The 21,138-nt window shown below is 44.8% G+C and overlaps 1 protein-coding gene across 3 annotated transcripts in view; it reads left to right on the top strand.

Moving 5' to 3' along the window:
* Window positions 1-21,138, top strand: part of DFFA (DNA fragmentation factor subunit alpha) — a 561,231-nt gene that overhangs the window by 447,385 nt on the left and 92,708 nt on the right. For all 3 annotated transcript variants that reach the window (XM_044063154.1, XM_044063153.1, XM_044063155.1), the window contains exon 4: window positions 2,974-3,163. In XM_044063154.1, the coding sequence (XP_043919089.1) occupies window positions 2,974-3,163 (190 nt within the window). The remainder of the gene's footprint in view (window positions 1-2,973; window positions 3,164-21,138) is intronic.

The raw sequence follows: 21,138 nt of genomic DNA, 5'->3' as shown, positions 1-21,138 counted from the left end.
CCCACGATACCTAAATACTGTCCTAAGCCACTGCAACTGGGAACCACCACAGACACTTGGGTTAGACCAGGCAGTAGACTACTTCAATACTACCTTCTCTAACATCCTTAACAGTCTGGCTCCCAGCAGAAAGATCAGAGTTAAAGACAACTACGCACCCTGGCTAAATAGGGACACCAGAGCCTTACTAAAAGCTAGAGATAAAGCCTGGAAAATCTGGAAAACTCACAAAACCCCTAGCACCAGGCAATACTATCAACAGCTTAGAAACAAGGCCAAGGCTGAATCCAAAATAAAACAAAACTATTTTTGTAGCGCCCAAAGGAAGTATTCAAGTAATCCACAAAAATTCTGGCATGCCATTAACTCCCTACTAAAGCCAGACAAAACCACAACTGCAGCACCCAGCTCTACTAACAATACCCTAGACATAGCTTCTCAATTTAATAACCATTTTACTAAATCCAGCTTAGCCCTGTCCAGTCAAATAACCAAAAACAGTCTACCTCAATCACAACCTAACCTATTCCACACCACCCCCTCTTTCAGCCTATCACCAGTGCCCACCTCAGCTATCAAAAAACTCCTCTTAAAACTAAAGCCAACCACACTGACAGCTGATAACATACCTGCTGCATACCTAAAAATGGCTAGTGACTCCCTATCATATCCTGTCTCCATCCTTATCAACCTTTCCATACTAGAATCCTACATACCCAAATTCTGGAAAGTATCTCACATCATTCTTCTTCATAAAGGAGGTAATTCTTATGAATTCTCCAACTACCGACCTATTGCCATCCTTTGCCCCTTATCCAAAATTCTTGAGAAATGCATCCACTTGCAAGTGATGACATTTCTTAACACACACAATCTACTATCTACCACACAACACGGTTTCCATCCACATCACAGCACTACCACAGCCCTTATATCCTTCACTAATTATATAAACCTTCACAGGAATGATAACAAATATGTATCAGCCATTTTCCTAGATCTCTCAAAAGCATTTGATATGGTCTCCCACTCCATTCTGCTAGAATCATGAACATCATTATCCTTCACCTCCTCTACTATAGCCTGGTTCTGAAGCTACCTATCTGACAGGCAACAATCAGTCCAGTGGAAAGGAACTCTGTCTACACAACTTCCAACCACCATAGGAGTCCCACAGGCCTCTATATTGGGTCTGCTATTCTCTATTTTCACAAATAACCTCAATAGCTCTACACAACATGCCACACTCATACAATATGCGGATGATTCAACCCTGATCTGCTCCGCCTCATCTCCCACCACCCTACATACACTCACTCAAGATACCTTTAACTCAGTAGAAAAATGGATATCGGGTATCCAACTAATTCTAAATCCCCAAAAGACAAAACTGCTATTACCCGTAATAGATAAAAAAAAAAAAAAAAAACCCTCTCCTTTACCATAACATCTAAGAACTGCACCATCATCTCCCCTTCTAACCACACCAAACTTCTGGGCATTGAAATAGACAGTAATCTCCACTTTGATGTTCACATCTCCCATACTATAAAACTAGAACACAAAAAACTAGGCTCCCCCACAAAAAGCAAGAGTCACTCTTGACAAAGCCACCTCCTCTTAACTCTATTATACGCAGCACCAACATTTAACCAAATCAGACAATGTGACCTAGACAAACCTAGAATCAGGCTACAATAAAATAGCCAAGTGTGCTACTAATTCAATCTATAGAACCCATCACTGTGCTGCACTAAAATAACTAAAATGGCTTGAGCTACCACAGCTACTTAACTATCACCAGCTGGGCACAGCCTACAATATTCTCAAATATCCTGAAAAAAAACCCTCATTATCCAACCTACTTACTGTCTGTACAGCATACTGGTACCTAAGATCCAATGAAAAATCTCTTCTCTCCATCACCAAGGCTAACAATAATGCAGGGAAAGCACTCTACTCCCTCACCGTTGCCAGAAATTGGAACTCTCTTCCGCTATCCGTGTCCACTGCCCCCTCCACATCCATATTCAAAAACTCCCTCAAATCTTACCTTGTTAGTACTTGGTTATGCCCATGTATCACATAACCCTAACCATACTACTATTAACTCCCCAAACTCCTCTTTGATCACATGCTGGATCTGTGATCTCCTGTAGGCTTGGTCATCTGAAAGGGTACTTTTAACTGTAGAATCTTACTTGATATATTTTCTTCTCTTACCAATGTGTAACTGAAATTGTCTTTTTACCCATGTTCTATATCTTCTTTTACCCGGAGTGTTTTATTAATTTCTTGTTATATTACTGTGTACAGCATATATGATAAAACCTGTTTTGTGTATTATGCTGGATGTACTGTAACTGACATTCTTTTACCTATGTTCTATATCTTCTTTTACCTGGAGTGTTTTTATTAATTTCTTGTTATATTACTATGCTCAGCATACATGATGTAACCTGTTTTTTTGTATTATGCTGGATGTACTGTATTTGTATAACTTGATGCTGGAGCTTTTCTCCCCGGGCCTCCGCTGAAAATGGACCTGGACCAGTCTGAATTTCCCGGTTAACAAATGTAAAATAAATAAATAAATAATGTCTGCTAGGCCTGCATGTAGTAATGAAATGATGAGATCTTTAGAAATAACTTAATCTGGAGATATAGGGAGGAGTTTGATCCTGGGAAATTTATCAAAAATTGCCAAGTGTCTGGTGCTTGATAATGGCTAGTCCTAAAGAGGAAGTAGTTAGGGGGATCATAGTAAAGTCCATAACGTTTGTTTATAGTAAATGTCAAGTGTTGCCTAAAATGCTAAAATCCTTAAAAAATGTCTTATTTTTCCAGTATTTAGACATTCCAAATGTTAGATTTTCTTGTATTTTGCCTGGAGAATGGAAATTGTGTCCTAGTGTTTTCTTAAACAGCTTGCTGTAATTTGTCTTGTCTGTTAATGTCTTTATTACTTCTCAGACTCTCACTGATGCCCCTTGTGACCAGCTAGCTGCTGAAATGCAAGAGAATGTCTGCAAAACAAAGAAATTACAAGATACTCTTCAGCGTGTTTTGGACAGGAAAGAGGAAGAGCGCCAATCAAGACAAATTTTGGAACTTTATTTGGAGGCTTTGAAGATAGAAAATAAAAAAGCTTCTGTGGAGTGGGGTAAGAAATGCTGTATTGCCATAACAGCAGTAGCAAAATGCTACTTGCAGATAACAGCAAAACAAGAAGGGCAATGTGTCACCTTTATGTAGATGTTGGAGTGAGATTGCTTGAGCTGAAAGGGGGCAGAAAAGGATTTTAACTTTTTGCGGTGTAGTAAACCACTTATAGCTGTAATTCCCACCTCTAAGTACATTTTTGTTTGGAACCATTTAGGTGGACCGGACTAACATTACTCTGTTTTCAGACAAAACCTTGGATACAGTGCAAACTAAGAGAATGGGGACAAGAAGAGGTTTCTAAACTAGATGAAACTTAAGCATGAAGAATCAAAACTCAAACAGTACAAAGCATTTAGAATGATAAGAACATAGATTCCTGTAGTCTAGAATTAGATGCCCGTAGCCTTCTTTTGCCTGCGATTCAGAAGAAGTAATTTAACCAAACATTATTCCTGGGGCAGCCCAAAAAAGAGGCAGTGCTGTCAGTGGATTTACCAGGTTAACAAGTAAGTAAAATAAATGCCAAGGAAATTCTGATTTATGTATAGAATGTATCGATGTCCTTCTATTCTCATGTTGCAGTATTCATAACCTTAGGGAGTTACTGCCTGGAGCATATGACATCCAGCCAGTACACCAAAGATTTAGAAGCAGGGGTACGTGTGACGTTGCATGCAGGGGCCATAAACTGATGTTGGTTATATCTGTGATCTCTGCACGTACCCAACTCAGAACTTTTCTGCCGCAGCAAGGTTCAGATGTCCAGCCGTCTGATTTTCAGTGATTGTTTTCTGGCTGTCTGCACTGAGATAAGTACCCTTGTGAAAATTTTCTTTGTTTCTTTGCCATTTTTCAGATGTGCATGTCTTCTACTAAGGGAAAGTGTGCTTGTGGTAGGCAAATCCCATATAAGGACACACATGAGCAGTATTTATTTTGTCTAGGGGAGGCTCACGATTGCAAAGCCTGTAACATCTGCCAGTCCTCTGTTCCAAAAACCTTTAGAAACCGTTTGGCGGCTTTAAAACTTTATTTAGAAAATCAGCGCCTCCGACATTTGGTGTCCAGAATGGAAGCTGGAGCAGGCCCCTCTGAGGAGCCGCCTAGGAAGAAGGCCAAGAAAGTTAGGCCTGACACCCAAGCTGCGCCTCAGTTGTCCAGTGAGATCTTCGAGGCGAAAATCAGCCCAGGATCACTCCAGACATCAGGTACGGCACAGCTACCGGGAACCAAAATGGAAGCTGGTTCTGCGGATACCCAGAGTACGTCCGCTGTAGTTTTTCAACCATCAGAACTTGATGGTGAGGGGGAACCACAGCTCATGGCTTCGGAGGGCCCTGATTCTACTTCACCCTTGTCATCCACTATAAGGTCGGCTCCTAGGCCCACTTCTGTACCCCCCACTCCTTTAAAAAGGAAGCAAAAAGAGAAGCACAGTTCAAAAGACACTAATCCACCCTGGGAGACCTTCTCCCAGACTCTGTTCAAAGCCTTTCAGGTTCTTCAGACCCAAATCCCTCAGGCAGGCCTACCAGTTGTTCCTCAGGTACTATCTGAGGGGGAGTGTTCCTCCTCAGATGAATACATAACTTACTGCTCTCAGTAAGATTTTGTTACCCCCGAAGCAGAAGAGTTAAACTGTAAATAATACACTTTATGGACCCAGTATTTACGCTCTGGGTAAATAGTGTACTGGGTTGGCACACGTTGGAACTAATAGAAATAAAAACTCAGAACAATCTTCAAGCCGCGCCTGTTAAGTCAAATAACGCTTAACTGTACATTTAAAATTTTGAAGTAATCACAAAATTCTCAGTGAACAAAAATAATAAAATGTTGAAATCAGAGAACCAGTCGTTTATTCAGTGGCAGATGAGCGCTTTAGTGAATGATTAAGACACAGCCGGTACTTATATATGTTCATAAGAAATACTGTATTCTCATAAGTACATTAGAAATCATGTACAGAACATTCATTTGAAACTTTTTTAGGACAACGAGGTCCAAACGTGTAGTGAAAATGGTGCTTATACTAGCCCTTAGAACATTCAGTTAAAATTGTATTCTCGCTTGTACATCAGTTAACTTGTTTTATTTTATTAATTTTATTTATTTATTCATTCAATACATTTGAAGTACCATGGATCGTAGGTGTAAGAAAAGAAAGAAAAGAAAGGTGAGGGGCTGCATTGTTTGGGTCCGTGCAGTATAGATGGGGTTATGGATTGTGATGGAACTGCGTATGGCTTAGTCTAAGCTGTAGTCCAGGTTACCCCAATCAGCCAGTGACCTTAAACAATCCTCTCTCACTGAAATGCCTAATGGCTTTGGCTAAACCAAGATGTCCTTGAACATGTGCTCAGACACACAGCCTCCACAAACACTAGGCCCAAACACAAGCCTGAATATGGACAATGTTACAAATACCCACACTACTTGGGTACAAACAAACTGCAGAAATGTTTCTCACAGCAGAAAAGCAGCAGTGAGCCTTTAAATGAAAGTTTTAAACAGATAAAGGAGCCTCTAGAGAAATCTTTTAACTGCAAACAAGTTATATGACACTCTCCTTGGCAGGAGATCAGAATCAAACAACCCAAACAGATGCTTAATAAAAGTGGACAATTTCCAGTTAATACCTCAAACACAGTGAACGTAGCTAGAAAAATACACAGTACACAAAGTGCTATAAATAACTCGAAAAAATAAGCAAATAAACAGGATACTTAATGTCATATATTATAGATCCGAGTTTGCTCAGTGTCCTTCCTTCAATTAGCTCAGTGTGAAATAACTTGGTGCAGGAATAACTTTTCGCTGGTCCCTAATGATTAGATCTTCATTATTATCTGCATATTATATGAATATACAGTAAATGGCCCAGACAGACACGTGGCATAATTTCAGAACATGGCGACTTTTACTACTATTAATACTCAGGCCCACCCGAATTACAATTACAACTACATTAGCCATGCTTCCTTCCCGTGTAGACTTTTTACTTTTTATAATTTTTTTACAACTGATAACAGAATAGTCTCACTTATCGAAGTTCACTGTGGCCCATCAATACCCCATAATTCTTTAATAATAAGATTACATACAATTAATACCGATACCCACATTCACACATTTAACTACACTTCCATCCAGTATCCAGTTTTACACTTGTGGTTGTCGGATTTACTTTTATTTATTTATTTTTTATTTATTTTTATTATTATTTTTATTTAATTTCATTTTAATTTAATTTACTCAATTGAGCCTCTTTAACTGTAAATTGTTTTTAACTCCACTGACACATTAGTTCTGAGATTTAAAATTAAGACTTGGTTCTTTTATGTTCTCGTACTTTTTTCTTCCACTGGCCCAATGATTTGTCCCATCCACTCCCCACCCTCAGCCTTGCCACACCCCGTGTAATTATGAAATCACACACAATATTAACTCCCTCCAGTTACCACGTTCCTGTATTAAAACCACACCTCTTTGCCATTTTAATTTGCCTCTGTGTAACAGCACCATACACATTCCCCACCCATCATGTTTTCATCCCATTAACTTCCAACCATGATGAGCCCGTCATTTTCTTCAACCAACCACGTAGCAGCAAACTTGGTCTTCTCATGGGGCGACCACCCCATCATTCCCCACCCCATTACGACTCTTTTGTCCTTCTAACACTCCCACATACCTGCCTCATCCCGCTGAAATCCAACCACCACACGCCCACCAAAATCTTATAACCAATCGGTTAACATCGTTTTCAAAACGGTTAATTGGCCAACTATCTCGGCCTATCTTTCAATCATTACTCTCCTCATATAACGTTCACCCACTCAATTTTCCCCCTGCTTATCCTGTTTTGCAGCCTTTAGCTTCTTGGTTTCCCTTACCTGTAAGATGCCATACGCAGTTCCATCACAACCCATAACCCCATCTATATTGCATGGACCCAAACAATACAGCCCCTTGCCTTTCTTTCTTTTCTTACACCTATGATCCATGGTACTTCAAATGCATTGAATGAATAAATAAATAAAATGAATAAAATAAAACAAGTTAACGGATGTACGAGCGAAAATACAATTTTAACTTAATGTTCTTAGGGCTAGTATAAGCACCATTGTCACTACACATTTGGACCTCGTTGTCCTAAAAAAGTTTCAAGTGAATGTTCTGTACGTAATTTCTAATGTGCTTACGAGAATATGGTACTTCTTATGAACATATATAAGTACCAACTGTGTCTCAATCATTCATTAAAGGGCACATCTGCCATGGAATAAACGACTGGTTCTCTGATTTCAACATTTTATTATTTTTGTTTATTGAGAATTTAGTGATTAATTCAAGATTTTAAATGTACAGTTAAACTTTATTTGACCCAGCCAGCACCGCTTGAAGATTTTTCTGAGTTTTTATTTCCAGAAGAAAGAGTCTCTTACTCCTGACTCCCCAGGAGAAGATTTCTCCATTGGGAATACCATTTCTCTGCTTAGACAACATTTTAAATGGGAACTCTCAGAAGTCTCTGAGACAAAAAGGAAATACTTTGAACTCTTGCAGATGGAGCAGCCCTCACTATCTGCATTTCCACCTTTACTTCCAGCATTCCAGGATGCTTTTTCTGCTGCCTCACAAAGCCCAGAGTCACAGCCTCCTGCTTCTAAGAGACCAGACAGATTTTACAAAGTGTCTGCTAAGGAGCAGTACCTTTTCAAAAACCCTCCAGCAGATCATGCAGTCATTGCAGTGTCACCTGGTAAGTCCTCCAGGCAACTACCTTCCTCTTCCCTTTTTCCAGTGGATAAAGGTAGTAAATTTATGGACAGGTTAGTTAAGAAAGTATATACTTTTTTACCTTGGCCATTAGAGCTATTAATTATCAGACCCATATGGCCAAGTTTGCTTTAGATTCCCTGACCAAGGCCTCTACTTTTCTGTCAGAGTATCCAGAATCACCAGTTAAGGCTCAATTAAGTACCCTTCTGTCCACGGTCTCTCAAGTGACGAAAGACTCCATTAAGTGCAGCTATGACTCTGTAGAAGCTTCTTCTAAGTCTACTGCTTCTGGTTCTGTGTTAAGGAGGTTTTCATGGTTGAGACTTCAGCCTTTGGATGTCCAAGCTAAGTTGTTGGATGCACCTTTGGACAACAAAGCCCTTTTTGGAGCTGCCTCTGCAGAGCTACTTAAGTCTCTGCAGGAAAAAGTTAAAGACTTACAAAATTGAAAACATTTACTAGTCTCACCTGTTCCTAGATTTTATAGAAATTACCCTTAAAAACCTAGCTTTGTCAAGAGGCAGTCCTCTCATCCTTCTGCATTTCAGTCCAGGGGACAGAGACATACCAGGAAACAATCTGCTCCTAGGTCTTCAACCACTTCCACACCGTCTTCCTTTCAGAAGCAGCCAGACCCAGACAGAGCCACTCCACTGTGACTCACGTCTCTTAACCAGTTCTACACCCCTATCCATATGCCTAACCCTCTCCCTGCACTCCTGGCAGAAATTCACCTCAGACAAGTGGGTACTTTCCATCATCGAGAGGGGATACTTTATGAACTACTCCACCCTTCCAGCGAATACCTCAACCCCTTCACAGTCAGCTAATGCTACTTCCCTCTATCCCGAGACAGCTTCTATCTTAGTGGCTATAGAACAAGTACCAGAGGATCAGTTAGCCAAGGGATTTTATTCAAGGATATTTTTGGTCCCAAGAAAAAATGGTCCTTGGAGACCCATCCTCGACCTATCCCACCTCAGTCTCTTCCTCAAAGTGCCTACCTTCAAAATGCTCACATTGCAGCACCTCCTTCTCTTCATACCTCAGCAAGCAGTCATAACCTCCCTGGATCTGAAGGGTGCTTACCTGCATATCCCCTTCTTTCCCCCTTACAGAAAATATTTACGTTTCTCAGTGGGTTCATCATATTTTCAGTTTTCTGCCTTACCCTTTGGCCTCTCCACAGCACCAAGCGTATTCACAAAGTGCCTAGCCCCAGCCGTTGCACACTGTAGACTGCAGTGATACAAATTTATCCCTACTTGGAAGACCTTATTCTGTACCAGGATCAGCTAACCCTATCCCAACACTTGGACATGTTTTGCAAGTTTCTACAGAGTCTAGGCTACACAGTGAATTGCCTGATGTCTCAAATGACTTCTTCCCAAGACCTTGTCTTCCTGGGGTGCAGGATAAGGACAGACTTGATGTCAGTCTTTGTCCCTCCCCAGAAAGTGCAATTTCCCTGTTCTTCCACTCCCTGCTACCTCTAGCTACCATCTCAGCCAGGGAATTTCTCAGGATACTAGGATACATGGCTTCCCTGATTCCCGTGATCCTTCTAGCCAGGATGCGCATGAGGAAGTTTCACTGGGTCTTGAGAAACTCTTGGAGCCAACATTCTCATCCCTTGGAATCAAAACTCTCTCTTATTCCCTGTTTAAAAAGGGAACTCTCCTGGTGGATTGGCACCATTACCCTCAGTCAAGGGGTTCCCTTGCAGATCCCTCCACCCAAGCAGCATCTGTACACTGACGTGTCAGATTTAGGTTGGGGATCCATCCTACACCATGCCAACAACCAACACAAAGTTCAAGGGGAGTGGTCCATTCAAGAAAGGAAGGACCACATCAACCTAAAAGAGCTATAAAGGCCCTATCTTTGGCTATGCAGGCCTGTCAAGAGATCCTTCTGCCAGGCACCCTGAAGGTCATCACAGACAACATGACAGTACTGTGGTATATAAATAAGCAAGGAGGAACAAAATCTTACTCCCTCTGCAGTCTAATTATACAGATATGGTCCCTGGCAGCAGCACTTCACATTCACTTGCAGGCAGTTTACATCCCATCGGAAGAAAATGGGAACCATAACACCATCCTATGAATGGATGCTTCACAGGGAGGTATTTCAGGATCTAATTCACAGGTGGGGTATTCCACAGCCAGATCTGTTTGCTTCCTCCCAGAACAAACAGATGCCCCTCTTCTGCACAAGGCTCTTCCATCGACAAGCATGGAGGGTGGACACCTTTTCCTCATGAGAGAGAATGTTCCTTTATGGCTTCCTTCCATTTCCTCCGATTCACAGATTTCTCCTGAAAATACAGAAGGACAAACCAAAAATCCTGCTGGTGACTCCTTTCTGGCCAAGACAGCATTGGTTTCCCCTACTCTACCTTTTAGCGCAGGGCAATAACCACAGGATGTTATGTGATCCTATCTCGCCTACATTCTGTACTGATGGGTTCGGAGCCGATCCTCGGCTCCGACTCGGCACGCTATACTATAGAGCGAAGTCTCTAATTGGCTGAAGTATTCTATATCCCAGGATGCACCACCACCACTTCCCCAGATCTCGTTTGCCGCTTGACAGCAATAGACGTGGTCTCTACTTGGCTGGGCTAAGTACTCTTTACTGACAAATTTTCTGTCAGAATTTCTCTTTTTTTTTCACCCAAAAGCTGTTTTAACAGCTACTTATCACTTGTTGAGTGTTTTTGTGAAGGAAAGTTGTGTGAATTTTCGCAGCGCTAGGTTCCCGCTCTTATTAGTAGAGTTTTCCCCTCTCGCTCTAGTTCCGGATATCTGTGTTGTTTAAAATTACTGTTTATAATCTTTGTGATACTTGTACATTAAAATCTAGGTCCCGTTTTAGTTAGAGGGGCCTTGCCCTCGCGCTCTGTTAGAGCCTTGTTATAGTTTACCTGTTGCCTGTTTCGGAGCCTATAGGTCAAATCCTGCTTAAGTTAGAGGGATTTGGTTCTCAGTGATTACTTTTTGTCCCTAGCGGTAGTGGTTGTTTGTGTTGTTCTAGTGATGTCGAAAGAACATAGACCTTCGGGTTTTAAAAAATGTACCAAGTGTGGGTACAAGATGTCTATAACGGATGATCACTCACTGTGTGTTTATTGCTTAGGGCCTAAGCACCTTCAAGAGTCGTGTAGTGTATGCCACGCTTTTTCTTCTCATGTCCTCCAAGAGAGGAAAAACAAATTAATATTGAAAGGGATGATCTCCCCTTCCTTTGAGGAGGCTTTATCTTCTTCCCCCTCTCCTTCCAGGAAGAAGAAGTCTTCGGCTCCGACCAGTCCGTCGGAGCCGACAGCAAAAAAATCAAGGCAGGCTTCTCCGTTGGCTCCACGGACTTTGGAGCCGAGGTCGGAACGGTCTGCCTCGGTGCCTCCAGCCTCGACTCCTCTGTCTTCGGAGCCGAGCGCTCGAGCATCGAGAGGTGTGTCACCTTCTTCGGCTCCAATGGTTTCGGAGCCGAGAAAGGTCACACACTCAGAATCTTCTACCTCGGCGCCGAAGTCCCCGTCGGCTCCGAGGGAAATTGCTGTGCTGGTGGAATCTCCCTCGGCGCCGATACTGCTTGAGACTATTCGGAGCCGGTCCCCCAGTCTTTCGGAACCGGCGGCGAAGTCAACTCGGGCCCGATCGGTCTCTTCTCAGTCCTCGAGGATGTCCGATTCGGATATTGACAGGGTGCTTCAAAGGCTGTTTCAGTCTCCAGTCTTCCAAAAGTTAGTCTCGGCTCCAGCCCAGTCGACTTCGGAGCCGATTGTCCACCCTGTTGTCTTGGTTCCTCCTCCAACAGCCTCGGCACCGTTGGAGTCGGTGCTGGTGGAGCCGGTGGAGGTTTTCGGGTCGGCTCTGACCCTTACTCCAACCCCGACCTTCGGATCGGAGTTCGGTACACAGACCTCCTCGGTCGGCCCCGGGGGTGAAGCTTCAGGTCCGATGCTTTCGGTTCCGAGCCTCCCTCTCAAAGGCCGGCTGGGAGTGCCTTCTACCGTTGTGGCCTCGGGGGTCGGACCTTCCCAGGACTCGGGGGGGGGGGGGGTCCGGCCTTCAGGGCCATGAGGAGTGCTTTAGCCAAATCTTCCTTGGCTACCTCCACCATCTCTCCAACTCCTTCCCTTGGCATGGAGACTTGTTCCTTTGTTGTTCCCCTGTCTCAAGACAGCGGAGCCCTGGGGCCTGAGGTCACCCCCATTGGGGATTCCTCCCTTCCTGGGGGTCCTTCCGAGGCTTCTTCGGAGGAACCTCCCAGGAATAGACAGTGTAAGAGGAAGCACGTCGACTCGCCTGATGAGTCTCTCACCTCGGACACCGACCTCGATGATGCGGAGGGGTCCCCCAAGTCATCCTCGGATGATGTCTCCTTTGTAGACATCTTAGAAATCCTCAAGCAACGAGGCGACTGGCAGTCCAAACCCCCTTCCGCTGAGGAGTCTGTCTTCCTCAAGGCCTTCGGGGCTTAGCCTTCCGCCTCCTGGGTGTCTCCGCCCTTCGATGAGCTCCTGGATTTGATCTCTCGAAGGGAGTGGGAGCACCCGGATTCTGTGGAACCGGTGTCAGCTCGCCCGAATAAATTTCTGTCAGCCCCCCTTGAAAAGGAATTCTTATCCAAAGGTGTGGCCGTAGATGCCCTGGTGGTGGCATCTGCTACCCAGCAAGATGTGGCAGAGGCTTCGACGCCCGTCCATCCTCCTAATAAAGAGTCCAGGAGTATGGATCGGTACGGGAATCGCACCCTTACTTCAGCAGCCTTTACTTTAAGGTCTCTGAATTACCTGACGCACTTCACCAGACTTCAGAGGGATCTGGTCAAGGAGCTTTCAGATACCCTCTCTGGTAACCTACCTGAGCAGTTGGCCCAGACGGTTAGCTCTCAGTTGGCTACCCTGTCATCAATATCGAACTCGTCCATGAGGCTCATTTCATATGCGGCCGAGTAGAGCGGGTACAGGTGTTGCTCTACGCAGACAAGCCTGGCTCCGCCTGTGTCATTTTGCGGAAGCCTTCAAGTCTTCCTTTGCCGATGCCCCCTTTGATGGGTCCTCCTTGTTTGGACCCAAGGTAAAGGACACCTTGACCCGCTGTGAACAAGAGGGTAAGACCTTGACTGCCGTAGGGGCACGGTTTTCCACTCCCTTCCAGCCTTATCCCAAGGCTAGAAGAGGGGGGGGAAATGTGGTTCCGCAAATCTCAGAAGACTTACCCCTCACAGCAGGATGATCCGGGGGAAATTTTTCAGGAAGACGCCGTCCCAGAGGCGGCAGAGGCCCCCGCAACACTGGAGACCGCGAGTCCTTTCGTGGCTCCTCAACCTTCCAGCATCCCTGAAGGATTGCCCGACTGCGCCGCTCCGGAGCCAGTCGGGGGTCGTTTTCCGAGGCACCTAAAGGCCTGGGAGAATATCACTCAGGACCGATGGGTGCTCAGGATCATTGCCGGAGGTTACAACATTCCCTTTTCTCAGCCCCCCCCCCCACTATCCCGGAAAATCCTGGACCCACCACCCAGTCAACGGGATCTCGCAGCCATCGAAATTTCAAAGCTGCTTCAAAAAGGAGTCATCCAACCGGTCCCCGAAGACCAGACCGGATTAGGGACTTACTCAAGATTCTTTTTGGTGCCAAAAAAGACCGGGGACATGAGGCCCATCTTGGATCTCAGCAAGCTCAATCGTTCTGTCAAGAAGTCCAAGTTACGGATGGTCACTTTACAATCCATTCTCCCGCTGCTGGAGAAAGGTGTTTGGATGTGCTCCATAGATCTCAAGGACGCCTATTATCACATCCTGATAGATCAGGCGTCCAGGAGACACTTGCGCTTCAGCCTGGGAGACAGTCATTTCCAGTTCTGTGCACTGCCCTTTGGTCTCACCACAGCCCCCAGGGTGTTCACCAATTGTTTGGCGGTGGTGACTGCTCACCTGAGAAGTCTAGGATTCCAGGTGTTTCCATACCTAGACGACTGGCTCCTAACTGCCAGCTCCAGGCATCTACTCTTACAAAACCTACAAAACCTAGCAGCCACTATTTCTCTAGGCAACTCCCTAGGAATCACCTTCAATTGGGCAAAGTCGGTGTTGCTGCCATCTCAGCGCATACGGTTTATCGGTGTAGAAATAGACTCAAAGCAAATGCGGGTCTATCTTCCTACAGAGAGGATAGAAACATTACAATCTCAAGTCCGAGCATTGCTCTCCAAACGCCGAGCCCCAGCAAAAATGGTTCTACAACTGTTGGGTTCCATGTCGGCTACCGTTCTCCTAGTTCCCTTAGCAAGATTGCACATGAGGATTCTCCAGTGGCTCCTGTCAGTCCAGTGGTCATATCAGGATCTCCCTCTCAGTCACCTCATTATAATCACGGAGACGTGCAAACAAGACCTCCGTTGGTGGCTTCTTTCCTCCAACCTGGATCAGGGGCGACCCTTCGTTCCTCCACCTCCAGTGACCACTTTGACTACGGACGCCTCCCAGACGGGGTGGGGGGGACATTACCTGGGCAGGTCAGTCCAAGGCAAGTGGCACCCCGACGAGAGTTCCCTACACATCAATATACTGGAAATGAGGGTGGTGCTTCTATCGCTACAAGCACTACACAGTTACCTCCCCCAGGGCATGATTGCCGTTCAGTCTGACAACATGTCTGTAGTCTGGTACCTGAACAAGCAGGGAGGGACCAGGTCCTATCCCCTTTGCAGAGAGGCCTTCAAAGTATGGGATTGGGCTATTGCAACCAACCGTTTCTTGGTAGCAACACACATTCCGGGGAGATCCAGTGTGATAGCCGACAGACTGAGCAGAACTATTCTCTCCCCGCACGAGTGGTCTCTGAACGATAGAGTGGCAACTCAGATCTTCAGAAGATGGGGAACTCCTTGTTGCGACCTCTTTGCAACTCCCCTCAACACGAAATGTCTCCAGATCTCTTGATCCACCAGTCGGGACAGCTTCATCAGTCCCTTCACTCATTGAGGTTAACAGCTTGGCTCCTCCACTTCCGACTATAGTCAGGAACCAGGTTTTGGACTCGGAAGTCATACATATCTTGTCCTCGGCCCACAAGAATTCGACTAAGAAGATGTATAACAGCAAATGGAAGAGATTCGCCGTGTGGGCCCAACTCCGGGGATTAGATCCCATTACTACCCCGGTGTCTGAAGTTTTGAAATTTTTGGCTTCCTTATTCAATCAAGGTTCTTCGGTCTCTACCATTAAGGTTCAATTAGCAGCCATTTCTAATTTTCATGAAAGTATAGACCCACCTTTGATGAGCAATAAGTTGTGTAAAGCCTTCATGAAAGGTGCTGGGCTGCTACGACCTCCAATTTCTCATCCCGCTCCTCCGTGGGATCTTAATTTCATATTAGGTGCTTTAACCTCTTCCCCCTTTGAACCGGCAGCAACTTGTGACTTGAAATTTCTTTCTTGGAAGACTGCCTTTTTGGTGGCAATTACATCAGCCAGAAGAGTTTCGGAACTCCAAGCACTATGTGTCAAACCACCGTACCTGGTTTTTCACAAGGATAGAGTATCCCTCAGGCCTAATCCATCCTTTGTTCCCAAAGTTTGTTCTAGTTTTTGTCTCCAACAGTCATTGGAACTCCCAGTTTTCTTCCCCAACTACTCAGACAGAGCGGAATATACCTTCCATTCATTGGATGTTCACAGGCAATTGCGTTTCTACTTAAATAGGACGCATCAAACACGGAAAACAGATCAGTTGTTTGTGTCCTTTTCAGACAATAAATTGGGCAAAGCCGTCACGAAGGTCACTATTGCCAAGTGGATCAGAGACTGTATCAGTCATACTTATTTTCTTTCTAATAGAGAGCTTACAACCTCTGTGAAAGCTCATTCTACAAGGGCTATGGCTACTTCGACAGCCTTTCATTCCAAGCTTGCCATTAGTGACATTTGTGCTGCGGCTACCTGGTCTTCTCCTCACACCTCTATTTCTCATTACAAATTGGATGTGGCATCTCGGGGGCGAGCTTCCTTCGGTTCCACAGTTCTCAGGAGTGTTTTCCAGTGAGCCACCCAGGAATCAGGTGCTAGGGACGCTGTCCCATCAGTACAGAATGTAGGCGAGATAGGATCACATAACATCTTTTAGTTATGTACTTACCATAACTTCAGATGTTTGGGATCCATCTCGCCTACATTCCTAATAACCCACCCTCCTTCCCCCTGCCTTGGAGATCAGAAGAGACCGGATGGTTCATTTTAGCCGTTTCATCTTGAAACACCTGGCAATGTTATTTCAGCTGTCTATGACTGTGTGCATGTGTGCGGACAAACAAGATCTGGGGAAGTGGTGGTGGTGCATCCTGGGATATAGAATAGCTCAGCCAATTAGAGACTTCGCTCTATAGTATAGCGTGCCAAGTCGGAGCTGAGGATCGGCTCCGAACCCATCAGTACAGAATGTAGGCGAGATGGATCCCAAACATCTAAAGTTATGGTAAGTACATAACTAAAAGTTACCTCACCGCTTCGACCTACTCACACAAGACAGGGGATCCCTTATTCACCCTCACCTACTCGATCTCAAACTGACACTGTGGGTGATAAGAGTTCTGATCCTCTTTAGGCACCTATACTCAGAAGATGTACTCAATGTCCTGGAGGAGGCCAGGAAACCAAGTACCAGGAGAAACTACTTATTAAAGTGGAAAAGATCAGAAAACAGTACCCATTTCAAGTTTCTGTTCCACTGGTCCTTTCCTACCTGTGTGAGTTACTACATTCAGGGCTGACCTACTCCTCAGTACAAATGCATGTCTATTTCTGCTTGCCTTCCTTGACTCCACGTCTAGCTTCCAGGTTGGAAGTCAAACTGTTTCTGAAAGGGGTCCTTCACATAAGACCTCCTCGCAAGCCTATTCCTCCTCCTGGGGACCTTAATTTTGTGCTGGAAAAGCTTACATTGGCCCCTTTTGAGCCAGCCCACTCGTCCTGCCTTAAATTATGTATATGGAAAACAGTTTTGTTAGTGGCCCTTACTTCTGCCAGGAGGGCCTCTGAGATCCAAGCCCTTGTGGCTTCTCCTCCCTATCTTATTTTTCATAAAGATAAGGTTTGTCTCAGAACTAACCCTTCATTTATGCCTAAAGTAGTTAATGAAATTTCTTTAAACCAGACCATTAATCTACCTGTCTTTTACCCTCAGCCACAGAACTCCTCAAAAAGGGCTTTGCATTCCCTGGATGCAATTGAGGTTCTACTTAGATAAGACAAAACCTGTCAGACAGTCTGACCAGCTTTTTGTCTCCTTCCATCCTAGAGCTGTTGGCAAGGCAGTGTCTAAACATACAGTTGCCTTTTGGATTTCTAAGGCAGTAGCCTTTTACTATTCCTTTCATGGAAAGCAACTGAGTTCACCTGTCGAGGCCCATTCCACCAGAGCAGCTTCCTCCTCAGCAGCTTTCTTCAGGGGGGTTGATTACACTTCTGTTCTAGAGGCTGGAACTTGGTCTTCTGTACATACCTTTACCAAGCATTACAAATTGGATCTGATCTCCAGGGCTAGAGCAGGGTTTGCTAGGTCTGTCCTGCAGGTTGTCATTAACTCTGCTCCCCTAGCTTCCTCCCATGCAACTACCTAAAGAGCTGTGGTACTCTCCCTAAGGATGTTCATGTTTCACTGTTGCAGTCATCACATTTGGGTTATCTGCTTGCAGTAGCCCTCAGTTGGCCTGATTTATCAAAGTCTTGGGTCCTGCATCAGTTGCTGTCTCATCTTCCATGACGTCAGGTAGTCAGGGGTATAAAGCATGCAACTGATGCCATTACATCAGTCTTTCTTGCCATGTGGTGCCCGAAGCAGAAGCAGTTTGCAAGTGATGGTCGTCTGACTCCTGAAGTTTTCGAGTTTCAGAACTGAAGTCTTCAACTAAAGCTAAGTACCCCATTGGGGAAACCTTTTCTTGCTCTAAACTGATGTCAGTAAAAGTCAGTAATTGTATTTCTTTTGGAAAGCAAATACCTCATAAAGATTTTCATTTGTACTGTATTCCTTGCCTAGGCCCTGACCACGACGTATCTCGCTGTCAGTTTTGTGCCTTATTTAAACCTCGAAGTATTCGTCATCGGTATATTTTTGCTTCTAAATATTTTGGTACTCTGTTCAATTATCCCGATATGTCTTTGGTAAGCCACCCGACTACCCACATTCCAAAAAAATGCAAAGATAAAGACAGAGACAGGCCACCTAGGTCAAAAGCTGCCGACGATGCTTCTCCTAAGCTAGTCGCTAGTTCACTGGTACTCAGTGAGGTGCTTTCGCAGCCCCTGATACCCGCTACTTCAGATTCACAGGCCTCTACTGAGACTCATTCGGAGTCCGGTATGCCACGAGATGCTTCAACTGTGGAACCTGCGGATGTCTCTACCTTGGATGGGTCTGGAGCCGCCATGCAGGCACTGGCTTCTGAGGGTGTATTCAGGCCTACTGACTTGCATATTAAACCGACGCCATCTTTTTCTTCAAGGCCTAAAACTTGAACCATGCCTAGGAAACTGACAACCAGACCGCATGGTCAGGCCTCTGTGCCTAAAAAAAAAAAAAAAAACAAATGGTAAGAATGGCTGAAGACCTTATTACTTTTATCAGGGGAAGCCAACCTTCCCCCTCTAAGAGACCTAGGACTGAATTTGCTTATGATACGTCTGACCAGGATTCTGAAATTTCTGTCTCCTCTGATGACCAGGATTTACCCTTATCCACCTATGAGGATTCTGATGCAGAGGACTCTATTCCCTCTGCTTCTCCCCCAGAGGATTTTTCTTTTGGTGAAACCTTGCATACTCTTAGGGAGCATTTTCACTGGGAAAGCCAGGATTACTCTGATTCTAAAAAGAGGCTTAGAGATTTCTTACTCCTGCCCCAACACAGGCCTTTAGCTATCCCTCCTGTGCTGGACATTGTTGATGATGCCTTTTCGGAATCTAGCTTGGCCCCTGACTCTTTACCTCCTGCTCCCAGGAAACCTGATAGATACTACAGGGTTCCTGATTCTCACAAGTTTCTTTTTAAAATTCCTACTGCGGATCCTGAGACCATTTCACAGGGACACAAGGGCATTAAGGCTACTACCGCCAAAAATCCTACCCCCTCTGATAGAGATTCCAGGGCCCTGGATAGATGGGGTAAGAAGGTGTACACCTCTGCAACCTTGGCCATCAGGGCCTTAAATTGCTAGTTTCATATGTTAAAGTATCAGCAGCATATTATTGGATTGCTTAAACAGAAAATGATGTTGATTCCTGATTGTGCTGAAAATCAGGATTTACAGGATTTAATGCATTCTGCTGAACAGGTTGGAAAACATACTTTGCAATGTGGTTTTGATTCACTAGAGGCATCTTGCAGTGCTGCTGTCACCGGGTCTGTACTTAGAAGGCATGCTTGGCTTAAGGAGCAATCTTTGCCAGATCATGTTAAAACTAAATTGCTGGATGCTCCCTTAAATCAGGACCACCTGTTTGGCAACAAAGCAGAAGTTGTTCTTAAAAAGATGGAGGAAAAAGCTAAGTCTATGCAAATTGTTAAAGAGTTCTTACAAGTGCAGCTGCCAAGATTTAGTAGGCATTGGCCCTCAAAAAATTGCTCCTTTCCGTGCCTCTTCCAGGCCTTCTCAGTTCAAATCCTGAACTAGCAGAACAACCAGGCTTCAGTCCCAGAGTACGCACAGGACTAAGCAGTGGGGGGGGGGGCTCCCACTTCCAAATCAGGGAGTAGTAAGACTCCCCCCCCCCCCCCCCTTATAGTAAGCTGTCTCAATGACTTAACTTTAAAACTTCCAAGCACTTCTCAACTGACTGCTCCTTTAGGGGGAAAGATTGTTCTGCAAGCAAAAAACTGGGAACTCATTACCCAGGACAAATGGGTTTTAAACATAGTTTCCCAAGGATACAGATTTCACTTCCACACGTTATCAACCCCAAATGGTTGGCCAGATCTGCCCCCAAATCAGTGGGCAGAGGCTCAAAAGCAAGTACTCTCTCTCTTAAGATTAGAGGCTATTCAGACTGTACGAGAAGAGGACAAGGGACAAGGTTTCTACTCAAGACTTTTCCTGGTACCCAGAAAAGACAACTCATGGCGTCCTATCCTGGACCTTTCTATCCTAAACACCTTTTTGGTGATTCCAAAATTCAAGATGCTAACTCTTCACCAGTTGCTTCCCATGATAGGCAAAGATGCCTGGTTGGCAACACTGGATTTAAAAGAAGCCTACCTGCACATCCCAATCAGGGAATCTTGCAGAAGATACCTACGCTTCAAAGCAGGCTGCATGCACTATCAGTTCTCTGCATTGCCCTTTGGCTTCTCTACTGCACCCAGGATATTCACAAAGTGCCTAGCTCCAGTCATTGCATTTTGCAGGCAAAGAAATATTCAGATATACCCATACCTGGACGATTGTCTAATTCAGGCAGAAAGCCAGGACGTACTTTTGAATCATCTGGCCTTTGTACAAAAGGTGCTAACTTGTCTGGGGTACACCATAAATGAAAAGTAATCACTGCTGGTACCCTGTCAACAAATTATATTCCTGGGAGCAAGCTTAAACGCAACTTCCCAGATGGCTTTCCTCACACCACAGAAACAAATTCATTTGACAACTTACTTCAAACTAGTGGCCACAAAGACCCTGCTGTCTGCAAGGCAAATACTGCAAGTCTTGGGGTTCATGGCCTCTTGCTTTCTTCTAATTCCATATGCAAGGCTGCATATGAGGAAACTACAGTGGTATCTAAAAAGCCTATGGTGTCAACATTCTCAGGATCTAGAAGCAATGATTCATATCATACCTTGCTTACAGTTAGAATTCCTTTGGTGGGAAGAAGCCTGCCACCAAAACAAGGGACTACCATTCACTCTACCCCCTGCCGCCCAAACCCTAACAACAGGCACATCAGACAATGAATGGGGGGCTCACCTGGCAGGGAAGTGCATTCAGTGCAAATGGAACCCAAGTCAAATGTACCTGCATATCAGTCAAAAAGAAATGTTAGCTGTACAGAATGCTCTGACAGCCTTCAAGGACCACATTCTTCCAGGACAATTAATGGACAACACCACTGTTATGTGGTACATAAACAAGCAGGTCGGTACCCATTCCTACCCCCTCTGCAGACTGGCCATGGCTCTGTGGAACA

This window comes from Protopterus annectens, chromosome 2.part1 (genome assembly GCF_019279795.1).
Source record: "Protopterus annectens isolate FY-2018-M chromosome 2.part1, PAN1.0, whole genome shotgun sequence".
NCBI lineage: Eukaryota > Metazoa > Chordata > Ceratodontiformes > Protopteridae > Protopterus > Protopterus annectens.
This window is presented reverse-complemented; position numbering and strand designations above follow the sequence as displayed.